This window comes from Chiloscyllium plagiosum, chromosome 6 (assembly GCF_004010195.1).
Source record: "Chiloscyllium plagiosum isolate BGI_BamShark_2017 chromosome 6, ASM401019v2, whole genome shotgun sequence".
Classification (NCBI taxonomy): Eukaryota; Metazoa; Chordata; class Chondrichthyes; order Orectolobiformes; family Hemiscylliidae; genus Chiloscyllium; species Chiloscyllium plagiosum.
The window spans coordinates 99,206,049-99,225,518 of NC_057715.1; the positions used below are offsets into that span (position 1 = coordinate 99,206,049).

The following is a 19,470-nucleotide window of genomic DNA, read 5'->3' on the forward strand; positions in this document are numbered from 1 at the left end:
TGTTGTTTGTTTCTTATGTATTGAAAGAACTTTTACTATCATTTCTAATATTACTGGCTAGCCTACCTTCATATTTGATCCTCTCCTTCCTTATTTCTCTCTTTGTTATCCTCTGTTTGTTTTTGTAGCCTTCCCAATCTTCTGATTTCCCAGTGCTCTTGGCCACTTTATAGGATCTCTCTTTTTCTTTGATAGATTTCCTGACTTCCTTTGTCAGTCATGGGTGTCTAATCCCTCCCCGGATAATCTTTCTCTTCTTGGGGATGAACCTCTGTACAGTGTCCTCAATTCTACCCACAAACTCCTGCCATCTTTGCTCTACTGTCTTCCCTACTAGGCTCTGCTTCCAATCTATTTTCGTCAGTTCCTCTCTCATGCCCTCATAATTACCTTTATTTAACTGTAACACCATTACATCCGATTTTGCCTTCTCTCTTTCAAACTGCAGACTGAACTCTACCATATTATTCCAGCCAGCATTCCATCAACTTTCTTGATTATTTTCTGCACCTGTTTATGATATTTTAAAAATCTATGCACTTGGAACCCCACGTCTCTTTCGATATGCAGTGTGTTTAACTTGAAGACAAGGTTTGGTCTTTCCAGTACTTAAGTAAAAGAAATTTCTGCTCAAGTTGAACATCGATTCTGTCCTGGAAATATTTCACTATTCTCTCAACTTTGCTGCTTTAAAATCCTAGAATTCTCTACCTAACAGCACTATAGATGTACATGCAACACACAGACTGATGGACTTCCAGAAGATAAATTATCATCATCTTCTCGGGCATGATGGGGTGGGCAATAAATTTTGTTTTTAATACCAACACCATATATTTCCTCCAGTGTGGTAAGTAATTGACAGTGGGGGATTTAATGGAGTTGGGACTGAAGTGGATAGGATCCTGTTTTATGGTTAATAGATTAAGGTTAGGATCCTGATGTTGTGATTTCTAATGACACTGTCAAGGAACAGCATGCACATAATAAATAGGAAAGAGCCAAGGACAGATTTTTGCAGAACACCAGAAGTAACGATTTAGGAGTCAGAAGAGAAGTTATCGCAGATGATTCTCTGAATGAGAATAAGTATATTGTTTTTACTATGTTGAAGCCCAAATCATCTACAGACAACCTGCAAACAAACATAGGAAATGTTGGAGGAACTCAGCAGAGATAATACCCTATCACTCTTTCACCATAACTAACAACTCCTTTATTTTTTGCACTGGGTCTTCACACCATCTGTTCTCCTCTCTCTCTCTGCCACTTTTGTTAGAAGCATAAAAAACACATTTTCAAGCCCTTTCAGTTCTGAAGAAGAATGATACTGGACTTGAACGATATCTGTATTTCTCTCTCCGCAGATGGTGTGTGACTTACTGTGTTTTTCCAGCATTTTCTACTTTTGCATTATTTATCCAAGAACAAAAATGGACACAAATGGATCCCTGGGATAAATCACCTAACATTTTGCTTAACAACTTTCTCCTGGTGGAAACTGACTTGCAGTTCCCCTTAGTCCAACTTTCTCAGTTTTCTTACAAGCCTCTGATGGGAAATTTTAAATCAATAATTATAAACATAGAAATGTAAAATCACACATTCTCTTTATTGAATTGGTCATTTATCAAAAGAAAACTTTTAAACGTAACTTGCTTTCATAGTATTTTGTTAACTGTTCCCATTAATCAATCAATTTTCAAATGCTATTTAATTTTATCTAAAATCAGGGATTTTAAGAGTTGACGCATACCTGGCATTAATTTAAATGATCCATAGTTATTTATAATTCTGTGCCTTCTTGAATAGTTATACCATCAAATACAGCTGGAACTATATCACAATGCCATTAATTGAGAGTAAGTGCAGCAATATAATATCACATTCAAATAAAACATAAAACTGTGGATGCTGGAGAACTGAAACAAAAACAGAAATTGCTAATGAAACTCATCAGATTTGGTGGCATTTAAGGGAGAAGTCAGAGTTCACATTTTGAGTCCAGTGACTCTTTATCAGATGAAGAGTCTGTTTTTTTTAATATAATATCATAATCTGCACCTTCTTAAAGTGTAATTTTCATTTGAAATGCAACACATTAATCCTGGAAATTTAGTGCATTTTGAAGATAAGGTGCTCCTTAAACTTATCTCTTTGGCTAAGCTTTTAGTCACCTTTCTTAATTCATCCTTCTTTCACTAAATGTCAGTTTCTTTTGTCTTATGTTTTTGTGAAAGATTGTGACATTTTTCTGCATCAAAGTGCTTTATAAGTACAAGTTATATTGTTGCTGTTATGCTACCTTTTACCTCTACTCACTGAGTCAGTTAGTAAAGGTAGCATGTCACATTTCTTCCCTAGGCTGAAACAGTTTAAGTTGCAGTAAAATTATGATAATTCTCTTTGAGAAGGAAGAGAAATGTAATGGAATTTTCTGATCCTTGTCAGTATCCAGTCACAAAGCTTGGTGGGGCCTATGTGTACAAATTGTGCACACTTAATTTATTTATGTTGCCACTCTGAGCAATAAACATCTGCATTCATACATGTTGAATAAAAAAACTTGGAAGAGAAGTAAGAGGTATATAGTTCGCCTTTAACCTTGCTGAGTTCCTTCAGAAATATTGAAAGGGGCAGGGAAATGAATAAGTAAAAGAAACACGCTAGCAAATTAGTAACAAATAGGAAGGTAGCTTGCGACCAACATTTTATACTTTCTAGAAAGTCTACTGATATCTGTGTTCAACTTTCCTTTTGCTATCACTATTGAACCCACTATTTCAGGGCAGACATCATCAGCTGCTTAACCTTTTCAACATCACATTTTGTCATAATAAAAGCTTGATTTTCTTTTTGCAGTATGTTAAGTGTATCCACAATCATCATCCCTCTGGTTACTGAACCTTGTAACTCCACGCTCACTCCATATCGTATGTATTCAGTAACAATACTCTCATCAATAGCAGCTGCCACTGCAAAAGAATCACAGGACAGAAAGCCAGGTCCGAAATACATCTCTCTATCACCTTGCTTGCCTTTGGAAAATTTTTCAGTGTGCGCAGTTATCTTCTTCATGAAGCAAGCTTTCTCAGTGCCTTGGTTTACCCACTCCTTAAAAAACTCCTGCAAATGGACAAAATGACACGCCATTCATTTTGCATTACTCCCAAGTCATCTCCCATATATTCCATTTAATCAAAATGAAAAAAAAGCTTTCAAAATATTGCTATTACCATCAATTGCCTCATCAGTTATAATAGTGAACATCTTAATATGTTGCCATCTTTCTTCAGTTACTAGATAAATTGTGCACTAGGTTTATAAGTGACCAGCTGTAAAAAAGCAAAACGTCTAATGATGTGGAAAATACAGGTTTATAATAATCTACTGGTAATTATTGCATTAATTTCTCTCATTATATTCAAAATAGTTAATACAAGCCATAAATTTATAGTCTTCTACATTTGTAAAATAATTCGACAACTTGTGACTACCAGTGTAATAGTGGGACAAATACTTGAAGAGTAAAAACTAGGAAGTAAAGGAGAATGAACAAGGATCCAGGATTAATTTGATTCTCTACCAAAGAGTCATGGAGACATGATAGTTGAACATGATAATTGAATGACCTAAGATGGTGGCCGCGGAATAGGCCTTTCCAATTTTCTTTTTTTTTCTTCTTTTATTTTCTCCTTTTTCATGTTTCATTTCTCTTGATTTTCTTCTTCTTTTGGCTTTTTTTGTGAAAGGCGGTATGAAGGCATCTTCCTCGTGATCTGGAGCATGGTGACAGCTGATGGGCCTGGAATGAAACTTGGAAAACAGCGATGAGACGCTGGTGAGTCAGGAGTTTGATCTGGAGAATGATGGTGAGGCTGCTGGTGAGTCAGGAGTGGGACCTGGAGAATGGTGGCAAGGCAGTTGGTGAGCCTGGAGTAGGATTCTGGAGTTAGCAACGAGGAGGCAGCTGGCAGGGGGTAAACATGGGAACCCGGTATCAGCTGCTACATCGGCGGAGGCTGGTGGCATTGAGGTGGTTCCAGCCCAACATCATTTGGTGGCTTTTACAATGTCTTCTTTCCTGGGATCGGCAATAAAATTGGTTCTTGGGCCGGCTTCTGTATTCCAGCAACCCGATGTGGATAGCTTACTTCAGAGGTGACTTCCAGTCTGGTGTTCCTGCAGCCCAGCATGGCAGTCTTGCAGCAATACTGTCTTTTCCAAAACGGACTTGGTCTGGGCAGTTTGCTGCGAACAATCGTCTGTTTAAAGTTTGGCAATTGTTTAAATGTGAGGGTCTTGACATGATATCCACTCTCATTGATAATGTGTTGCAGGTTGCGAAGAACATGGCATAGTTTTTCCGCTCCCAGGAAATACTGGGTAACGAAGGGTGCCCTATCGGTTGCAACCCATGTCTGTCTCCTGAGGAGGTCATTACAGTTTCTCGCTGTGGCGCACTGGAACTGGCAATTGATGAGTTGAGTATCTCATGTTCTTTTGAGGGCATCCTTGAGCATGATTGTTCGCAGCAAACTGCCCAGCCTTCAGGGCAACATCGACTACAACATCGTACAGCCCTGTCATGTCAACCACGCAAGATGTGTCAAAGTGTCGGCATGGATACCACCATTACCCATGCGACACCACCCACCGTGTATGTGCAGGCACTTACGTGACTCGGCCAACATTGTCTAACTCATACGCTGCAGGCAAGAATGCCCTGAGGCATGGTACATGCGTGAGACCAAGCAGACACTATGACAATGGACACTGCACAACAATCACCAGTCGGGGAACACTTCAGCAGTCAGGGACATTCAGCCTCGGATCTTCAGGTGACCATCCTCCAAAATGGACTTTGGGATAGGCAACAATACAAAGTGACTGATAGCCAAGTTTGGTACCCATGAAGATGGCATCGAGAGTGTGGTGCTGGAAAAGCACAGCCGATCAGACAGCATCCAAGGAGCAGGAGAATCAACATTTTAGGCAAATGTTCTTCATCAGGAATGAGGCTATGAGCTGAAGGGTTGATGAGATAAATGGGAGGGTGTTGGGCTATGGGGAAGATAGCTGAGACTGCGATAAGTAGATGGATGTGGGGGTAATGGTGATAGGTCAAACAGGAGGGTGGAATGGATAGGTGGGAAGGAAGCGGGACAGGTCAGACTGGTCATGAGGATGGTGCTGAGTTGGAAAGTTGGAAATGGGATGAGGTGAGGGAAGGGGAAATAAGGAAACTAGTGAAATCCACATTGATGCTGTGGGGTTGAGGGTCCCTAGGCAGAAGATGAGGCTTTCTTCCTCCAGGCACGGGGTGGTTAGCGAGTAGAGATGGAGGAGCCCAGGACCTGCATGTCCTTGGCGGATTGGGAGGGGGAGTTGAAGTGGTCAGTTACAGGGCGGTGGGGTTGGTTGGTGCTGGTGTCCTGGAGATGTTCTCTGAAGCACTCTGCAAGTAGGAGTCCTGTCTCCCCAATGTCAAGGAGACCACATCAGGAACAACAGATACAGTAAATGACATATATGGAAGTGCAGGTAAAACCCTGATGGATGTGGAAGGCTCCTTTGGGGCCTTGGACAGAGGTGAGGGGTGAAGTTTGTGCGCAGGTTTTGCAATTCCTGCAGTGGCAGGGGGAGGTGGTTTGGTGGGAGTGATGGACCTGACAAGGGAGTCGCAGAGGTAATAGTCTTTACGGAAATCGGATAGGGGTGGGGATGGAAATATATGTCTGGTGATGGGGTCCTGTTGTTGGTGGCGGAAATGGCAGAGGATGATGCAATGTATACAGAGGTTGGTGGGGTGCAAGGTGCACCGGGGGGCGGGGGTTCTGTCCTTGTTGTAGTTGGAGGAGTGGGGTTCGAGGTGTGGGAAGTGGATGAGATGCGCTGCAGGGTATCATCAACCATGTGGGAGGGAAAATTGCAGTCTTTAAAGAAGGAGACCATCTGGTGTGTTCTGTGGTGGAACTGGTTCTCCTGGGAGCAGATGCGGTGGAGGTGGAGGAATTGGGAATAAGGGATAGCATTTTTACCGGAGGTAGGGTGGGAGGAGGTGTAGTCCAGGTAGCTGTGGGAGTCACTGGGTTTGTGGAAGATGCCAGTGTTGAGTCGGTCACCATTGATGGAGATGGAGAGGTCCAGAAAGGGGAGGGAGGTTTCAAGATGGTCCAGGTGAACCTAAGGTCGGGTTGGAATGTGTTGGTGAAGTTAATGAACTGTTCAACCTCCTCATGGGAGCCCGAGGTGGCGCCGAAACAGTCATCAATGTAGCGGAGGAAAAGGTGGGGAATGGTGCCGGTGTAACTGCGGAAGATGGACTCTTCAACGTAACTGACAAAGAGGCAGGCATAGTTGGGGCCCATGCGGGTGCTCATGGCTACCCTTTTGGTCTGGAGGAAGTGGGAGGATTCTGATCGAGTCTGCTCTGCCATTCAATCATGGCTGATAAGTTTCTCAACCCCATTCTCCTGCTTTCTTCCTGTAATCTTGATCCCCTTGATATTCAAGAATCTATCTAACTCAGTCTTAAATATACTCAACGACCTGGCCTCCACAGCCTTCTGTGGCAATGAATTCCATAGATTCACCACTCTCTGGCTGAAGAAGTTTCTCCTTATCTCCATTCTAAAAGGTCTTGTTTTACTCTAAGGCTATGCCCTTGGGTCCTAGTTTCTCCTACCAATGGAAACATGTTCCCCCATCCACTCTGTCCAGGCCATTCAGTATTCTTTATGTTTCAATTAATCCCCCCTCATCCTTCTAAACTCCATCAAGTATAAAACCAGAGACCTCAAACGTTCCTCATATGTTAAGTTTTTCCTTTCTGGGACCATTCTTGTGAACCTCCTCTGAACACGCTCCAGGGCCAGGACATCTTTCCTGAGATATGGGGCCCAAAACTGTGCACAATACTCCAAATATGGCCTGACTAGATCCTTATAGAGCCTTAGAAGTACATCCCTGCTTTTATATTCAAGGCCTCTCAAAATATATTCAAGGCCATCATCGCATTTGCCTCCCTAACTACTGACTCAACTTGCAATTTACCTTGAAAGAACTGGACTTGAACTCCCAAGTGTCTTTGTACTTCAGACTTCTGGCAAACCCATACCTATGCAAAAGAAGTGTATATCTATTCACAGTTCTCGATTTTCTGACACAGTGTACTTCAACAGCTTACCCAAGGCAGCGCCTGACGAAGACAATATTCCCAAGTTGCAATGTACATGGGGCATGCAAAATGATTTAGGACGATATAAGCTGCTTCAGGATCTGCTGCAAAGTTGAACTCAGAACACATCGTTACATTGCCCCTGCCTGAAAATAATAAAATCTTGAAATGGAATTAATTCCATCACAACTTTAAAAGCCTCTTACTCTTATCAGCTTTAACAGTGGTAAAAATAAATGCTTTGCTTTTAAATTAAAACATTCATATTGCATGGAATTATCAACTATCCAATATAATGAAATATGTGTTGATTTTAGAATCAAATGCATATTTTACCCTTTTTGAAAATGTTGCCACGCGAGACCTTAGTGCAATATTGGTCAAATATTACAATTAAATTCAACTTAACTTTCAAGGATTAAATTTACAGATCATCAGGCCTGAGCCACATAGATTAGGATTTATATGTAACATATTGATTGTTGCTGCAATAAAGAGGTTCTACCCTAGGCAAAAGGACAGAATTTTCTACTGATGAATGTGTTCCTTATTTTGTGTGCTTACAAATATAGCTTTGGTGATTGGATGGTTCTCAAATAAAGCACATACTGATTTGTAACAAACTCCTTTTCACTAACCATATTCTCACTCTACCTTTGGAGATTGAAGTACACGTGAAAGACATAAATATCTAGTTGGGGTACATTTGCAATATTGGGATCATACTGTTATACAAACAGCTTCAGGGCAACGGGACTCAACTTGGGAAGCCAGTTTGTTTATTAGAGTGCTATCGGTGGTGGGAAAGGAGGGGTATGCACAATATGTTGACAGACTGCCAGAGGCCTGTCTTCAGGCTAGGTTTGGAATTCCTCCTGTCTGGGTACATTGTTCCCTGGTGGGCCTCGCCAGCAGTAGGCCATCCCACATGAAAAAATCCTTTCTTTTTAAACTTACCCTCATGCTTGACCACTTTAGAGCCTGATTTTCTAATCTCAATGAGGCCAGACTCCCTCCAACCTTTGCCAACCTCTGAATGACTGGGGAGTCCCAAAGGACCTGGGTCCCTGAAGGAAGTTGAGGAAGTAAGAATCATATGTGTGGTCATTCAAATCTGTTTACAGTTTTCTAGAGGTCAATGAGTGCAGAAGTAGTATCCCACACTCAACTATCAATCCCTGGGTATAGGCCTGAATTGCACTTCTTTGACCGTTAAACTTCACAACTACTCTCATTGTTTCTCTCACTCTAAGAACCTCTTCACAACCTCATCTGAACAGGAACAGGAGGCATAATGATGTTACCAGGCCCCTGGAAAAATGTGATTCACATCCCATCATGACAGATACAACTCAGGAATGAGACTGAATACTCTCTGATGGATGAAGCACCAACAACATTCAAGAAGCTTTCTACAATCCAGGACAAAGCAACCTGCGTGATTGGCACTCCATTCACTACCGTCAGCATTTAGTCCCTTTCCTACCAACACAGCAAGTAGTCCATGACCACCTACAAGGTTCATTGCAGCAACTCACTCAAGACTCCTTCATTGTAGCTGGCACAAAATTCTGGAACTCCCTTCCTCCCGAGTGCACCTACAGCACATGAACTGTGGCAGTTTAAGAAGGCAGCTGACCACCACCTTCTCAAGGGCAATTAAGGTTAGGCAATAAATGCTGCTCTAGATACAAATGCCCATATCCCGTGAACAAATAAAAAAGCTCACCATCATCTTATTGACATCCTCTACCTATCCTTCGCAGTCAGCATCTGTATCCATTGCCATGCCCTCCCCCCTTAGTACAACACAGCTTACATAAACAGCCCTTCTCTATATGCATGAGAACAACATGGAACTCTAGGGAGAGGCAGAGATCGGGAAGTTGATTCCAGGCAAAGGATATTTTGATGCCTACTGGAAGGTGCACACTCACCAGATCCACTGTGGAGCAGGCATTGATTCAGGAGAGTATCAATGTTAGTAATGAGCTGCTGCAATAGCCTGAACCTGAGAAAGCACTAATTCTCAGGCACGTCGAGAGATCTGATCCTCTGCCCATATAAATGTTGCTAATGTCACTTTGTTCCAACTGGAACACTATGACTACTCTTTCAATGCTGAAGTGACCTGTGCAAGTGGACATGGCAGCTGCTGTTGCTGCTGCTCCTAAGAGGCCAAAGTTTGAGTTGAATGCTGCTTTCATGCTGCAAAATCAGGCTCTCATAGCAAATAACACATACTATTCACGAAGGAACAGGTAATGCTGAGGATACAGGGAGAACTTGGACTGGGTCGGAGAGTGGGCAAAGATGTGGCAAATAGAATACAATGTGGGGTGTGTATGACTTTGGTAGGAAGAATAGAAGCATAGGCTATTTTCTAAATGGGGAAAGGCTTCGGAATTCTGAAGCACAAAGGAACTTAGTAGTCTTCGTTCAGGATTCTCTTAAGGTTCAGTTGGCTGTTAGGAAGGGAAATGCAATATTAGCATTCACTTCAAGAGGGCGAGAATACAAGAGTAGGGACATATTTCTGAGGCTATATAAGGCTCTAGGTAAAAACAATGACTGCAGATGCTGGAAACCAGATTCAGGATTAGAGTGGTGCTGGAAAAGCACAGCAGTTCAGACAGCATCCAAGGAGCAGGAAAATCGACGTTTCGGGCAAAAGCCCTTCATCAGGAATACAGGCAGAGTGCCTGAAGGGTGGAGAGATAAATGAGAGGAGGTGGGGGTGGAGAAAGTAGCATAGAGTACAATAGGTGAATGGGGGTGGGGATGAAGGTGATAGGTCAGAGAGGAGTAGATAGGTGGAAAGGAAGATAGGCAGGTAGGACATGTCATGGGGACAGTGCTGAGCTGGAAGTTTGGAGCTGGGGTGAGGTGGGGGGAGGGGAAATGAGGAAACTAGTGAAGTCTACATTGATGCTCTGGGGTTGAAGTGTTCCGAGGCGGAAGATGAGGTGTTCTTCCTCCAGGTGTCGGGTGGTGAGGGAGCAGCGGTGAAGGAGGCCCAGGACCTCCATGTCCTCAGCAGAGTGGGAGGGGGAGTTGAAATGTTGGGCCACAGGGCGATGTGGTTGATTGGTGCGGGTGACCCAGAGATGTTCCCTAAAGCGCTCTGATAGGAGGCGTCCAGTCTCTCCAATGTAGAGGAGACCGCATCGAGAGCAACGGATACAATAAATGATATTGGTGGATGTGCAGGTAAAACTTTGATGGATGTGGAAGGATCCTTTAGGGCCTTGGATGGAGGTGAGGGGAAGGTGCCAGGACGGGAGGGCGGGTTGTTGGTGGACGTGGACCTGACCAGGTAGTCACGGAGGGAACAGTCTGTTCGGAAGGCAGAAAGGGGTGGGGAGTGAAATATATTCAGGTGATGGGGTCTGTATAAGGCTCTGGTCAGTTCCCATTCGAAATATCATGAGCAGCTTTGGGGCCCATGTTGGCCTTGGAGGTGGGTCAGAGGAGGTTTACAAGAATGATCTTGGGGATGAAGGGCTTATCAGGATGAGGAGTTGAGGATTCTGGATTTGTATGAGATGGAATTTAGAAGTATGATGAAAGATCTTATAGAAAATTATAGAATACTGACAGGCCTGGATACAATAGACGTGGAGAACAGGTTTCCAACAATAGGACAGACTAGGACCCAAGGGCACAGACTCAGAGTGAAGGGATGATCCTTTTGAACTGAAATGAGGAGGAATTTCTTCAGTCACAGGGAATCTGTAGAACTCATTACCTGTGAATGCCAAGTCACTGAGTGTTTTTAAAACAGAGAAAAATAGGTTCTTGATTCATAAGAGGATCAAAGGTTACAGGGAGAAGGCAGGAGAATGGGGTTGAGAACCATATCAGCCATTGAATGGTAGAGAAGACTCGACAATACTGCACCTTTATCCTATGGTCTACTGCAAATACTGGAGATCAAAGAAGAGTCATATTGGACTCAACACAGTAATTTGGTTTCTCTGTCTACAGATCTTGGCAGGAAACTGTTGGGTTTCTCAAGCACTTCCTGTATTCTTTTCACACTGCGAGTTCTTGTGGATACAAACTTTTCACATAGGTTGGTCAACTTTCTCTATTTAAAGGATTTTCAGCCAGCCAGTTTCACTTATCAATGGCTTGTTACTGTATTCTCACCTCATTGACCATGGTAAATTGTACACTGCTTGAGAAACTTGTGTGCTGGTTTTAAAAGTCAGAACCTTGGGTAAAATCTGCAAAAGGCTGGCTACTTAAATATTTAAATTACATGATCAGTGGATCTGTGTAGTTCCTACACCTAGCTAACTGCATTCCAGCAAAAGTCAAAAGTAGACAGAATCATGCTGCATCCCCAAATGCCAGTCTTTTCAGGACTTTAACATCCATTTGCACCTATTTCCATCACCATCGGCAACACCTACTTCCACTTTCCCACATTCCGAGTCCATCCTTCCCCACTCTAGTTTTAGGAGTTAAAATTCCACTCATGGAATATGTTGTGTACAGTGAGTTAAATTTCTTCTCTAAGAAACAAGTATTTTCAGATTTTCTCTAATAACTGTAAGGATGATGGGTTGCTAATCCATAAAGACAAGAAAGTGATCATGTTTGATTTATGTTTACTCCTGTCAGCTTGGGGAATATAGGGGAGAAAAACAGTCCACACTACATTTCTATTGTAAGTATAAGGATTTGAATATCAGATGAGAGTCATGTCGAGTTTAGGTACGAAGCCATATCCTCATGCCTGATGAGGGCTTATGCAAGAAACATCAATTCTCCTGTTCCTCACATGCTGCCTGACCAGCTGTACTTTTCCAGCACCACACTCTCAACTCTGATCCCCAGCATCTGCAGTCCTCACTTTCTCCTAGTATGAAGCCAAATGACCTGGACAGAATGATTCAAAAGCTGTACTACATACTTTCCATATTTCCTCCCATGATGTATAGATGTCTCAACTTTGTTGGAAAGGTGGGATCCATTTTAGATGCCAGGGCAACATTTGTCAGGGGACCAACAGCCACAAGTGAGACCTGTTGAGCAAAGAATAAATTCTTAGCATAGTGACTGATAGTATCGTTATAATTGGCTTGTACAACTGGGAAGCTTAACAGGTACAACAGTAAGTTCATTCCTTTTTCAGTTTTGTGTAGTCCTTGTTCTAAGATTTAGATTTACAATCTGGTTTGTTTTATCAGTAGTTTGAATTCCAACCTGATGTTCAAAAATTCTTATTGGACTATCCTTGTCACCTCATTAGAATCAACTTTGTGCAAAATCAGACATCATCAGCCATGCCCACAAAAAGATGAAAGAACTAAGGATGCTGGAAATCAGAAGCAAAATCATAAATTGATGGAAACACTCAGCACGTCTGGTAGCATTGGTGGAGGGCAAGCAGAGTTAATGTTCTTCAAATCCTGCAGAAGGATCACCTGAACTGAAATATTAGCCTGACTTTCTCTCCACAGATGTTAAATTTTTCTAGCAATTTCTGCTTTCGCAGAAAATATTGACCATAATGGCAGCCAAACTCTAGACAGCTAGATGTGAGTAGTGTTGTTGGCTATCTACTCTACCTAGCTGGCTGTGGGATATTGTTGTTACTGCAGAATGAAAATGCATTTTAAAGTTTCCATCTGAATGAAGTGATAAGGTACAGAAAGAAACTAGTTCTTCTTGAGAAGGAGTATAGTGTAAGATATTAAAATTAAATCTAAGTCAACATTGGTGTTTTCGGAAAGCACATATTCACATAAATTGTAATAGAAATCTATAGACTTTTTTCCTACAAGGCTGTTGAAAGTAGTTAAATTGAAAACTTCATAACTGAGTTAGTAATTTTTTTAATTAGTTAAGTGTTTAAAGGGTTACAGAATCAAGGCATTAGATGTCATTAATATGCCTAATAGCCATGATTTACTTGAACAATGGAACAGGTTTCAGCGCTAACTGAGCTAATCTTGTTGTCTGTTTATCCATTAGAACTTTATTTCCTGATGCACATCCACCTCACCTCACCAGCATGTTCAGTGGCTATTCTTATCATGGCATTCACTGCATGTTCAGCTTGTATGAGTTCCAACCCTGGAGCACTAGGATCTGGAACATCACCCAGACCATCCTTTCCATGGTAATGATCTGCATTTAACTGATGTCCAAGGAGAGAGGTTCCTGCACCTCGGAACACAGGAATCTGTAATTATAAAACAAACAAATTTACTGACTCTTATGGGAAGAATGCAGTTCACTAGATTAGATTACATTACAGTGTGGAAACAGGCCCTTCGGCCCAACAAGTCCACACCGCCCCGCCAAAGCGCAACCCACCCATATCCCTACATTTACCCCTTACCTAACACTATGGGCAATTTAGCATGGCCAATTCACCTGACCTGCACATCTTTACGACTGTGGGAGGAAACCGGAGCACCCGGAGGAAACCCACGCGGACACGGGGAGAACGTGCAAACTCCACACAGTCGCCTGAGGCGGGAAATTAGTTTTCATAATTTGGTAAGATCAGGATGGGAACAGGAGAGCAAAAGAAACAATTGCCTTATGCATCAGAATTTTGACCATTGGAACCTGGTTTAACGTCAAATTCTGACCTATCCGTCTCCTCCCCTTGATATCCATACATCCAGCCTTCCTAAGGCCAGCTGTTTTGATGCCTTATTTCTTTGATTTAATTTAGATTGTTACACGTAACATGTAGAACAATTATTTTTCCTTTGTATTGAATAATTATTTTTAAGCAGCAGATCACACAAAAATATGCACCCAGTGGACAAATATTGTACAAGTACTGAATCGCAGTACAGACTGAACCTGCGATTCTTTTCTAAAGGGAAATTCATGAAGTTGTCAAACATTTGAAATAAACTAGAAGGCTTGTAAATATTTAGAGATAAAAAAAGTGGATAAATTCCCCCGTGTGTGAGATTCATATTGAGCTACATAGAGACATCATGGTTGTTAGGTTCACCATAAGGTGTATCTATTTCCCTTAGAAGTACTAATAATCTTTCTTAAAAATATTGTATTTTTATCCATAATCATCATCACATACCTCTGTCCTCTGGCAAACCTTCAGCACTCGAAGTACATTTTTGCACACATTTTCAATTCTTGTGTTTCCGTGAGTACATGTTATACCCAGGATCTGCACATTTGAAGCTGCAAGTGCCATCATCATTGCTTGGGCATCATCCACCCCACAGTCAAGATCTAACAGCAATAGCTTTTTTGCCATTTTAAATTCTGCTAAAAAAAAGGATTGAGTTTAATGCAATTGTTGTTCTGATCTTCATACTTTGGCAGCACTGAATGTTGGCAAATCATAGAATCCACACAATGTGGAAGTAGGCCATTAGACCCATCAAGTCTACACTGATCCTCCACTGAGCATCTCACCTAATCCTTGTAACCCTGCATCAACCATGGCTAATCAACCTAGTGTGCACATTCCTGGACACTATGGGCAATTTAGCATGGTCAGTCCATCTAACCTGCACATCTTTGGACTGTGGGAAGAAACTAGAGTACCTGGAGGAAACCCACACAGACATGGGGAGAAAGTACAAACTCCACACACACAGTTTCCCGAGTGTGGAATTGAACCTGGTCCCTCGTGCTGTGAGACAGCAGTACTAACTACTGAGCTAACATGCCAGCTTTGTCTGTCGACAGTTGTAAGCTTAATGAATAGCAAGCATTGTTTATTTCCAGACTTCAAAATCCGAGCCATGATATGTAGGTAAAGTTGATGCTATAGTTTTATGTGACTCAACTCTATTGCTCCCGATTAGATAAACAACACTGAGGCAGATTATATTGTCTCTTGCAGTTACTCAAGTCCAGTATTTTGTAAATCTCTACTCCCAGTTTTGAAACCGCCCACTCTTAGGCACCATTTATGTACGGAGATTTGGTGATATTTGCATTTCTCCTCTTTGTAAAATCAACATTTATTGCAAAACTTAGCATTCATAAAGAAAGTGGACATGAAATCCAAAACTAAACATCTTAATATAAACCAGTTCAGTCAGGTTTGGAAATGTCCAATTTCCATCTTTTTCTAAACATATAGTTCCCAGACTAACAATCACCCTAAATGTAACAGTTGGCATATATATTTGCCTAGAGTGGAATTTGAGAACCAGCAAATGTTAATTTGCAGCCTGTTTAAAGTTCTGACAAATTTTCTCTTCTAAACTAGAAGTGACTAAAGCTGCTTGCTTGCGCACCTGGAATTGTGGAAATGGCAGTCATCTATCTTGCATAAACTATTTTTTTGATGGAATTAACCAAACATTAAACATCTAATTTAAATGAACTGTTCTGGGAAGGAACTCTGAATTTAGCTTTGGGACAAGCAAATGCTCAGATCAAGCATATGCTGTTCCACAGATAAATTATTTTGCTTAGTACTTCTACAAAACCCCCTTCCCCGTTCCTTCCACCTGCTCCTCCGGCACACCCCAACCTGTCTCAGATGGAATTAGAGCCAAATTAGAGTCTGATTTTACTCTCTCTGGGTGATGAAGTGTTCAGCATCAGTTTGCTTTATTCATCACTATAATTCCATTGTTTTTGGCTGTCAATTTTTTACATCATATTGCACTTTCAAAGCAAGGTAGTTACAACAAAATTATGAGCCATTTAAGAATGAGACACCAACACCATATACTACTTACTTCACAGAGAAGGTTGTAAAGTTTCTGAATCCCAGCACCAGATATCAATAAAAGTGTTCTGTTGTTTTTGTGTCTCCTTAGAGATCTGATTGTTTTAGTGCTGCTCAATTGTTGATCTTGCGCAAATATTTGCAAAAGCTTTTCTTACAAAGTACATGTGAACCCTGTTTTCTATGTATTATATATTGGATAGATTTATCCAGTAATTTTGCTTTTAAAAGTATTTTATACGTTGAATGGAGAAAAAGCCAAATTTAATGCATATCTATGATTATTTAAAAAATACATTAAACAGCTCAACAAAGAAGGCTGGTATAATCTTGCAAATTGAATTAGCAATAACTTCCTGAAAGTTTCTCAGAAGTCAACACCAGTCAGATAAGCAACATCTCATGCACATACTGATGAGACTGGATTGCCAAACTAATGCAATATAAGCTGCTGCAGAGCCAACTGTCTTCAAGAAAAAAGACACAATAGAGTTGCAAGTTAAAACTATCTTATAAGAAGACATGTTAATGATTCAGTGCAGTAGAACCCATTGAGTCTGTACTGCCAAAGCTACGTAGATCCATAATTATTAACAGTAAGCCCAAGACAGAGATGTTGACCATTCCCTCCTCACTATCAAAAGCCTCAGTCATACCTTCCAGGTGAAGCAGGGATTTACCTGCACTTCATTCAATCTAGTCTACTGCATTCACTGTTCACAATGTGGTCTCTTCTACATTGAGGAGATGGATCACAGACTGTGCGACCACTTTGCAGAACACCTATGTTCTTTCAGCAATAATGACCCTGAGCTTCTGGCTGCCTGCCATTTCAACACACCACTGTTCTCTGAACAACATCTCTGTCTCAGGTTTGCTGCAGTGGTCCAGTGAAGCTCAGCACAAGCTATTATCCCACTTGTTTTCACGACTCAATATGGAATTCAAATAATTTTTGGACCTGAACCCCTTCTCCCATATCCTTACACAAACCCCCACATACTAGGTTTTGTCATTGCATGGGCTGCCACCATTAGCAACCCATTGCCAGCTACTAATGATCCCTATCAGGAGCTATTCATTCTCCCAGACTAGCCTTTACCCATTCCTTTGTCTGCCCAACTGTTTTTCTCTCTCTCTCTGGGCTCCATCTCCACCTATTGTTTACTCTCTCCCCCTTTCCTTCTCTAGCATATTTATCAAGCTTTTCCTAGCTCAAATCAGTTCTGAAAAAGGGTCACTGAACCTGAAATGTTAGCTCTGCTTTCTCTCCACAGATGCTGCCAAACCTGCTGCGTATTCCAGCAATTTCTGATTTTGTTTCTAATTTCCAGCATCCACAGTTCTTTCGCTTTTTGTCCAGTCACATAAACAGCCTTCTACCATCACCCTCTACAACATCTGCTCCCTCATCCTCCACACGCGTTTTCAAGCAACATTTGTCATTGTCTGCAAATGAAATCAAAACTATGTGTCCCTTTCTGTCATTGTCACACAGTGCCTAGGCACGGTGGCTCAGTGGTTAGCACCAGGGTTCCAGGTTTGATTCCAGCCTCAGGTGACTGTGTGGAGTTTGTACATTCTCCCCGTTTCTGTGTGGGTTTCCTCTGGTTGCAGCCCACAGTCCAAAGCAGTGCAGGTCAGGTGAATTGGCTATGCTGAATAGCCCATAGTGTTAGGTGCATTAGTCAGATGGAAATGGGTCTGGGGGGGTTACTTTTCAGAGGGTCCGTGTAGACTGGTTGGGCGGAAGGGCCTGTTTCCACACTGTAGGGAATCCAATCTAATCTCACTTGCAATTAATTTGGAGTGTGAGTTCTTGGTGACGTCCTGACATCTGCAGGAATATCCGATTATACTTTATGTGAAGAAACGCAGTCAAAAAAAAATCTCAGGTGACTTGTGACACAACACAAACCCAGGTGAGGAAAATCTAGTCCAATGACTTCAAGTTCACCTGTTTGTTTGGGGTTGAAGACATAGGCACACTTGCCGTTGTGAGGGAAATTGCTGCAAATATTTGCTCAAGATCAATGAGCGAGCAACGTTGAAAGTTGTGCTTTTGATCTCTATGGAGACTAAAGGACCATATAAATACAAACCTCCCATGACGGCGGCCGGCTCACCCACCCTTCCATCCTCTCTGCCAAATAAAGTACTTGTTGAGTGTTTCATAATTACATTTGGCTTTGGATTTGTGGCTTACAACTGTTGGCATTGCGACAACAGAGGGTAAACAAGCAACCATCCAAGGAGGCTGGAAGGAGGCAGTAAAATCAGAGGCAGCGGGGGACGCTGGGCTGGAGGATGTTTGGCGCTGAGGTGTTTTGGCGGTGAGCTGCTAACGGCCGTTAACGGCTGTGCGCGTGAGCGCGCGCCACACACACATGTCCCTCAAGACCAAAACCTCCACCATTCCATGTTTCACTCACTCGTATGGACGCAGTTTGTGTTTCTGATGTAAGGTCGCCAACCTGGATCTTTTCTCTCTATCTCTCTCGAGATGCTCGCCTGGTCCGCTGAGCATTTCCACAGCTTCATTTCTGCCACTTTTAGTTCAGATCTCCAGCTTCTCTGCAGTCACCAATGGTCCTGGTCACTCGCTACTAGGGATGGCATTTCACTAGCACACAGCTGAGGGACAGTGTGTGTTTTTTAAAAAATTATGACATTTGCTTCTGTCTCGGCCAAAGGTTGTCAGGTTAAAGCTGTCATGAATTTGCTAGTGATGTTAACGGTGTCTGTACCTCGTGTCAGTATCAAGGATTTTCTTTATGTGCAGGCAAAACTTTCAACATGACATTAGATCATTATCCTGACAAAGATAATTGCAGGGGCTACATATGGGCAAATGGTGGCATTAGCTAAATAGTTCTTAAGAAGAACCCTCTGAATGGTTTCCTTCTGGGACTCCTACCTGGACTTACTAGTCTCCTTGATCGGATATTAATATCCAGTTCCAGGTGCAGCAAATATTACAAGGAAGCAAACAGTTCTTTTAGGCTGATTCTCCCAGCTGGTATGTACATCAACAGCACTGGGTTTGATCTCTGCTGAGGTAACTCACCCTGTTCATCCCACCCAGCATTAAAAAAAAAGTACAGTTCTGGTTTGGCAATAATTGCCAAGGACTTTTCATTTTTAATTGAGAACTCAAAATGAAATTAGTACCTTACTATACCTTTTTTTTTGGAAGTTATGGAGTCATAGAATCATAGAGATTTACAGCATGGAAACAGACGCTTTGGTCCAACTCATCCATGCCGACCAGATATCCCAATGCAATCCGGCCCATATCCCTCCAAACCCTTCCTATTCATATACCCATCCAAATGCCTCTTAAATGTTGCAATTGTACCAGTCTCCACCACATCCTCTGGCAACTCATTCCATACACGTACCACCCTCTGCGTGAAAATGTTGCCCCTTAGGTCTCTTTTATATCTTACCCCTCTCACCCTAAACCTATGCCCTCTAGTTCTGGACTCCCCGACCCCAGGGAAAAGACTTTGTCTATTTATCCTATCCATGCCCCTCATAACTTTGTAAACCTCTATAAGGTCACCCCCTCAGCCTCCGACTCTCCAGGGAAAACAGCCCC

General features: G+C 42.1%; 2 protein-coding genes across 2 annotated transcripts in view; one reads left to right on the top strand and one right to left on the bottom strand.

The window, feature by feature from the left end:
• Nucleotides 1-2,778: 2,778 nt before the first annotated feature.
• On the bottom strand, nucleotides 2,779-14,435 carry LOC122551168 (inosine-uridine preferring nucleoside hydrolase-like). The gene is made up of 5 exons (XM_043692792.1): nucleotides 14,253-14,435; nucleotides 13,197-13,376; nucleotides 12,102-12,213; nucleotides 7,190-7,326; nucleotides 2,779-3,126 (listed from the first exon to the last, which is right to left on the bottom strand). The coding sequence occupies exons 1-5, from the start codon at nucleotides 14,433-14,435 to the stop codon at nucleotides 2,779-2,781; spliced, it is 960 nt and encodes a 319-aa protein (XP_043548727.1).
• Nucleotides 14,436-18,130: 3,695 nt separating this feature from the next.
• LOC122551169 (pyrimidine-specific ribonucleoside hydrolase RihA-like) overlaps nucleotides 18,131-19,470 on the top strand; it is a 31,707-nt gene continuing 30,367 nt past the window's right edge. Inside the window, exon 1 of the mRNA XM_043692793.1 lies at nucleotides 18,131-18,202. The gene's annotated coding sequence lies outside the window, so the exon portion shown is untranslated. The remainder of the gene's footprint in view (nucleotides 18,203-19,470) is intronic.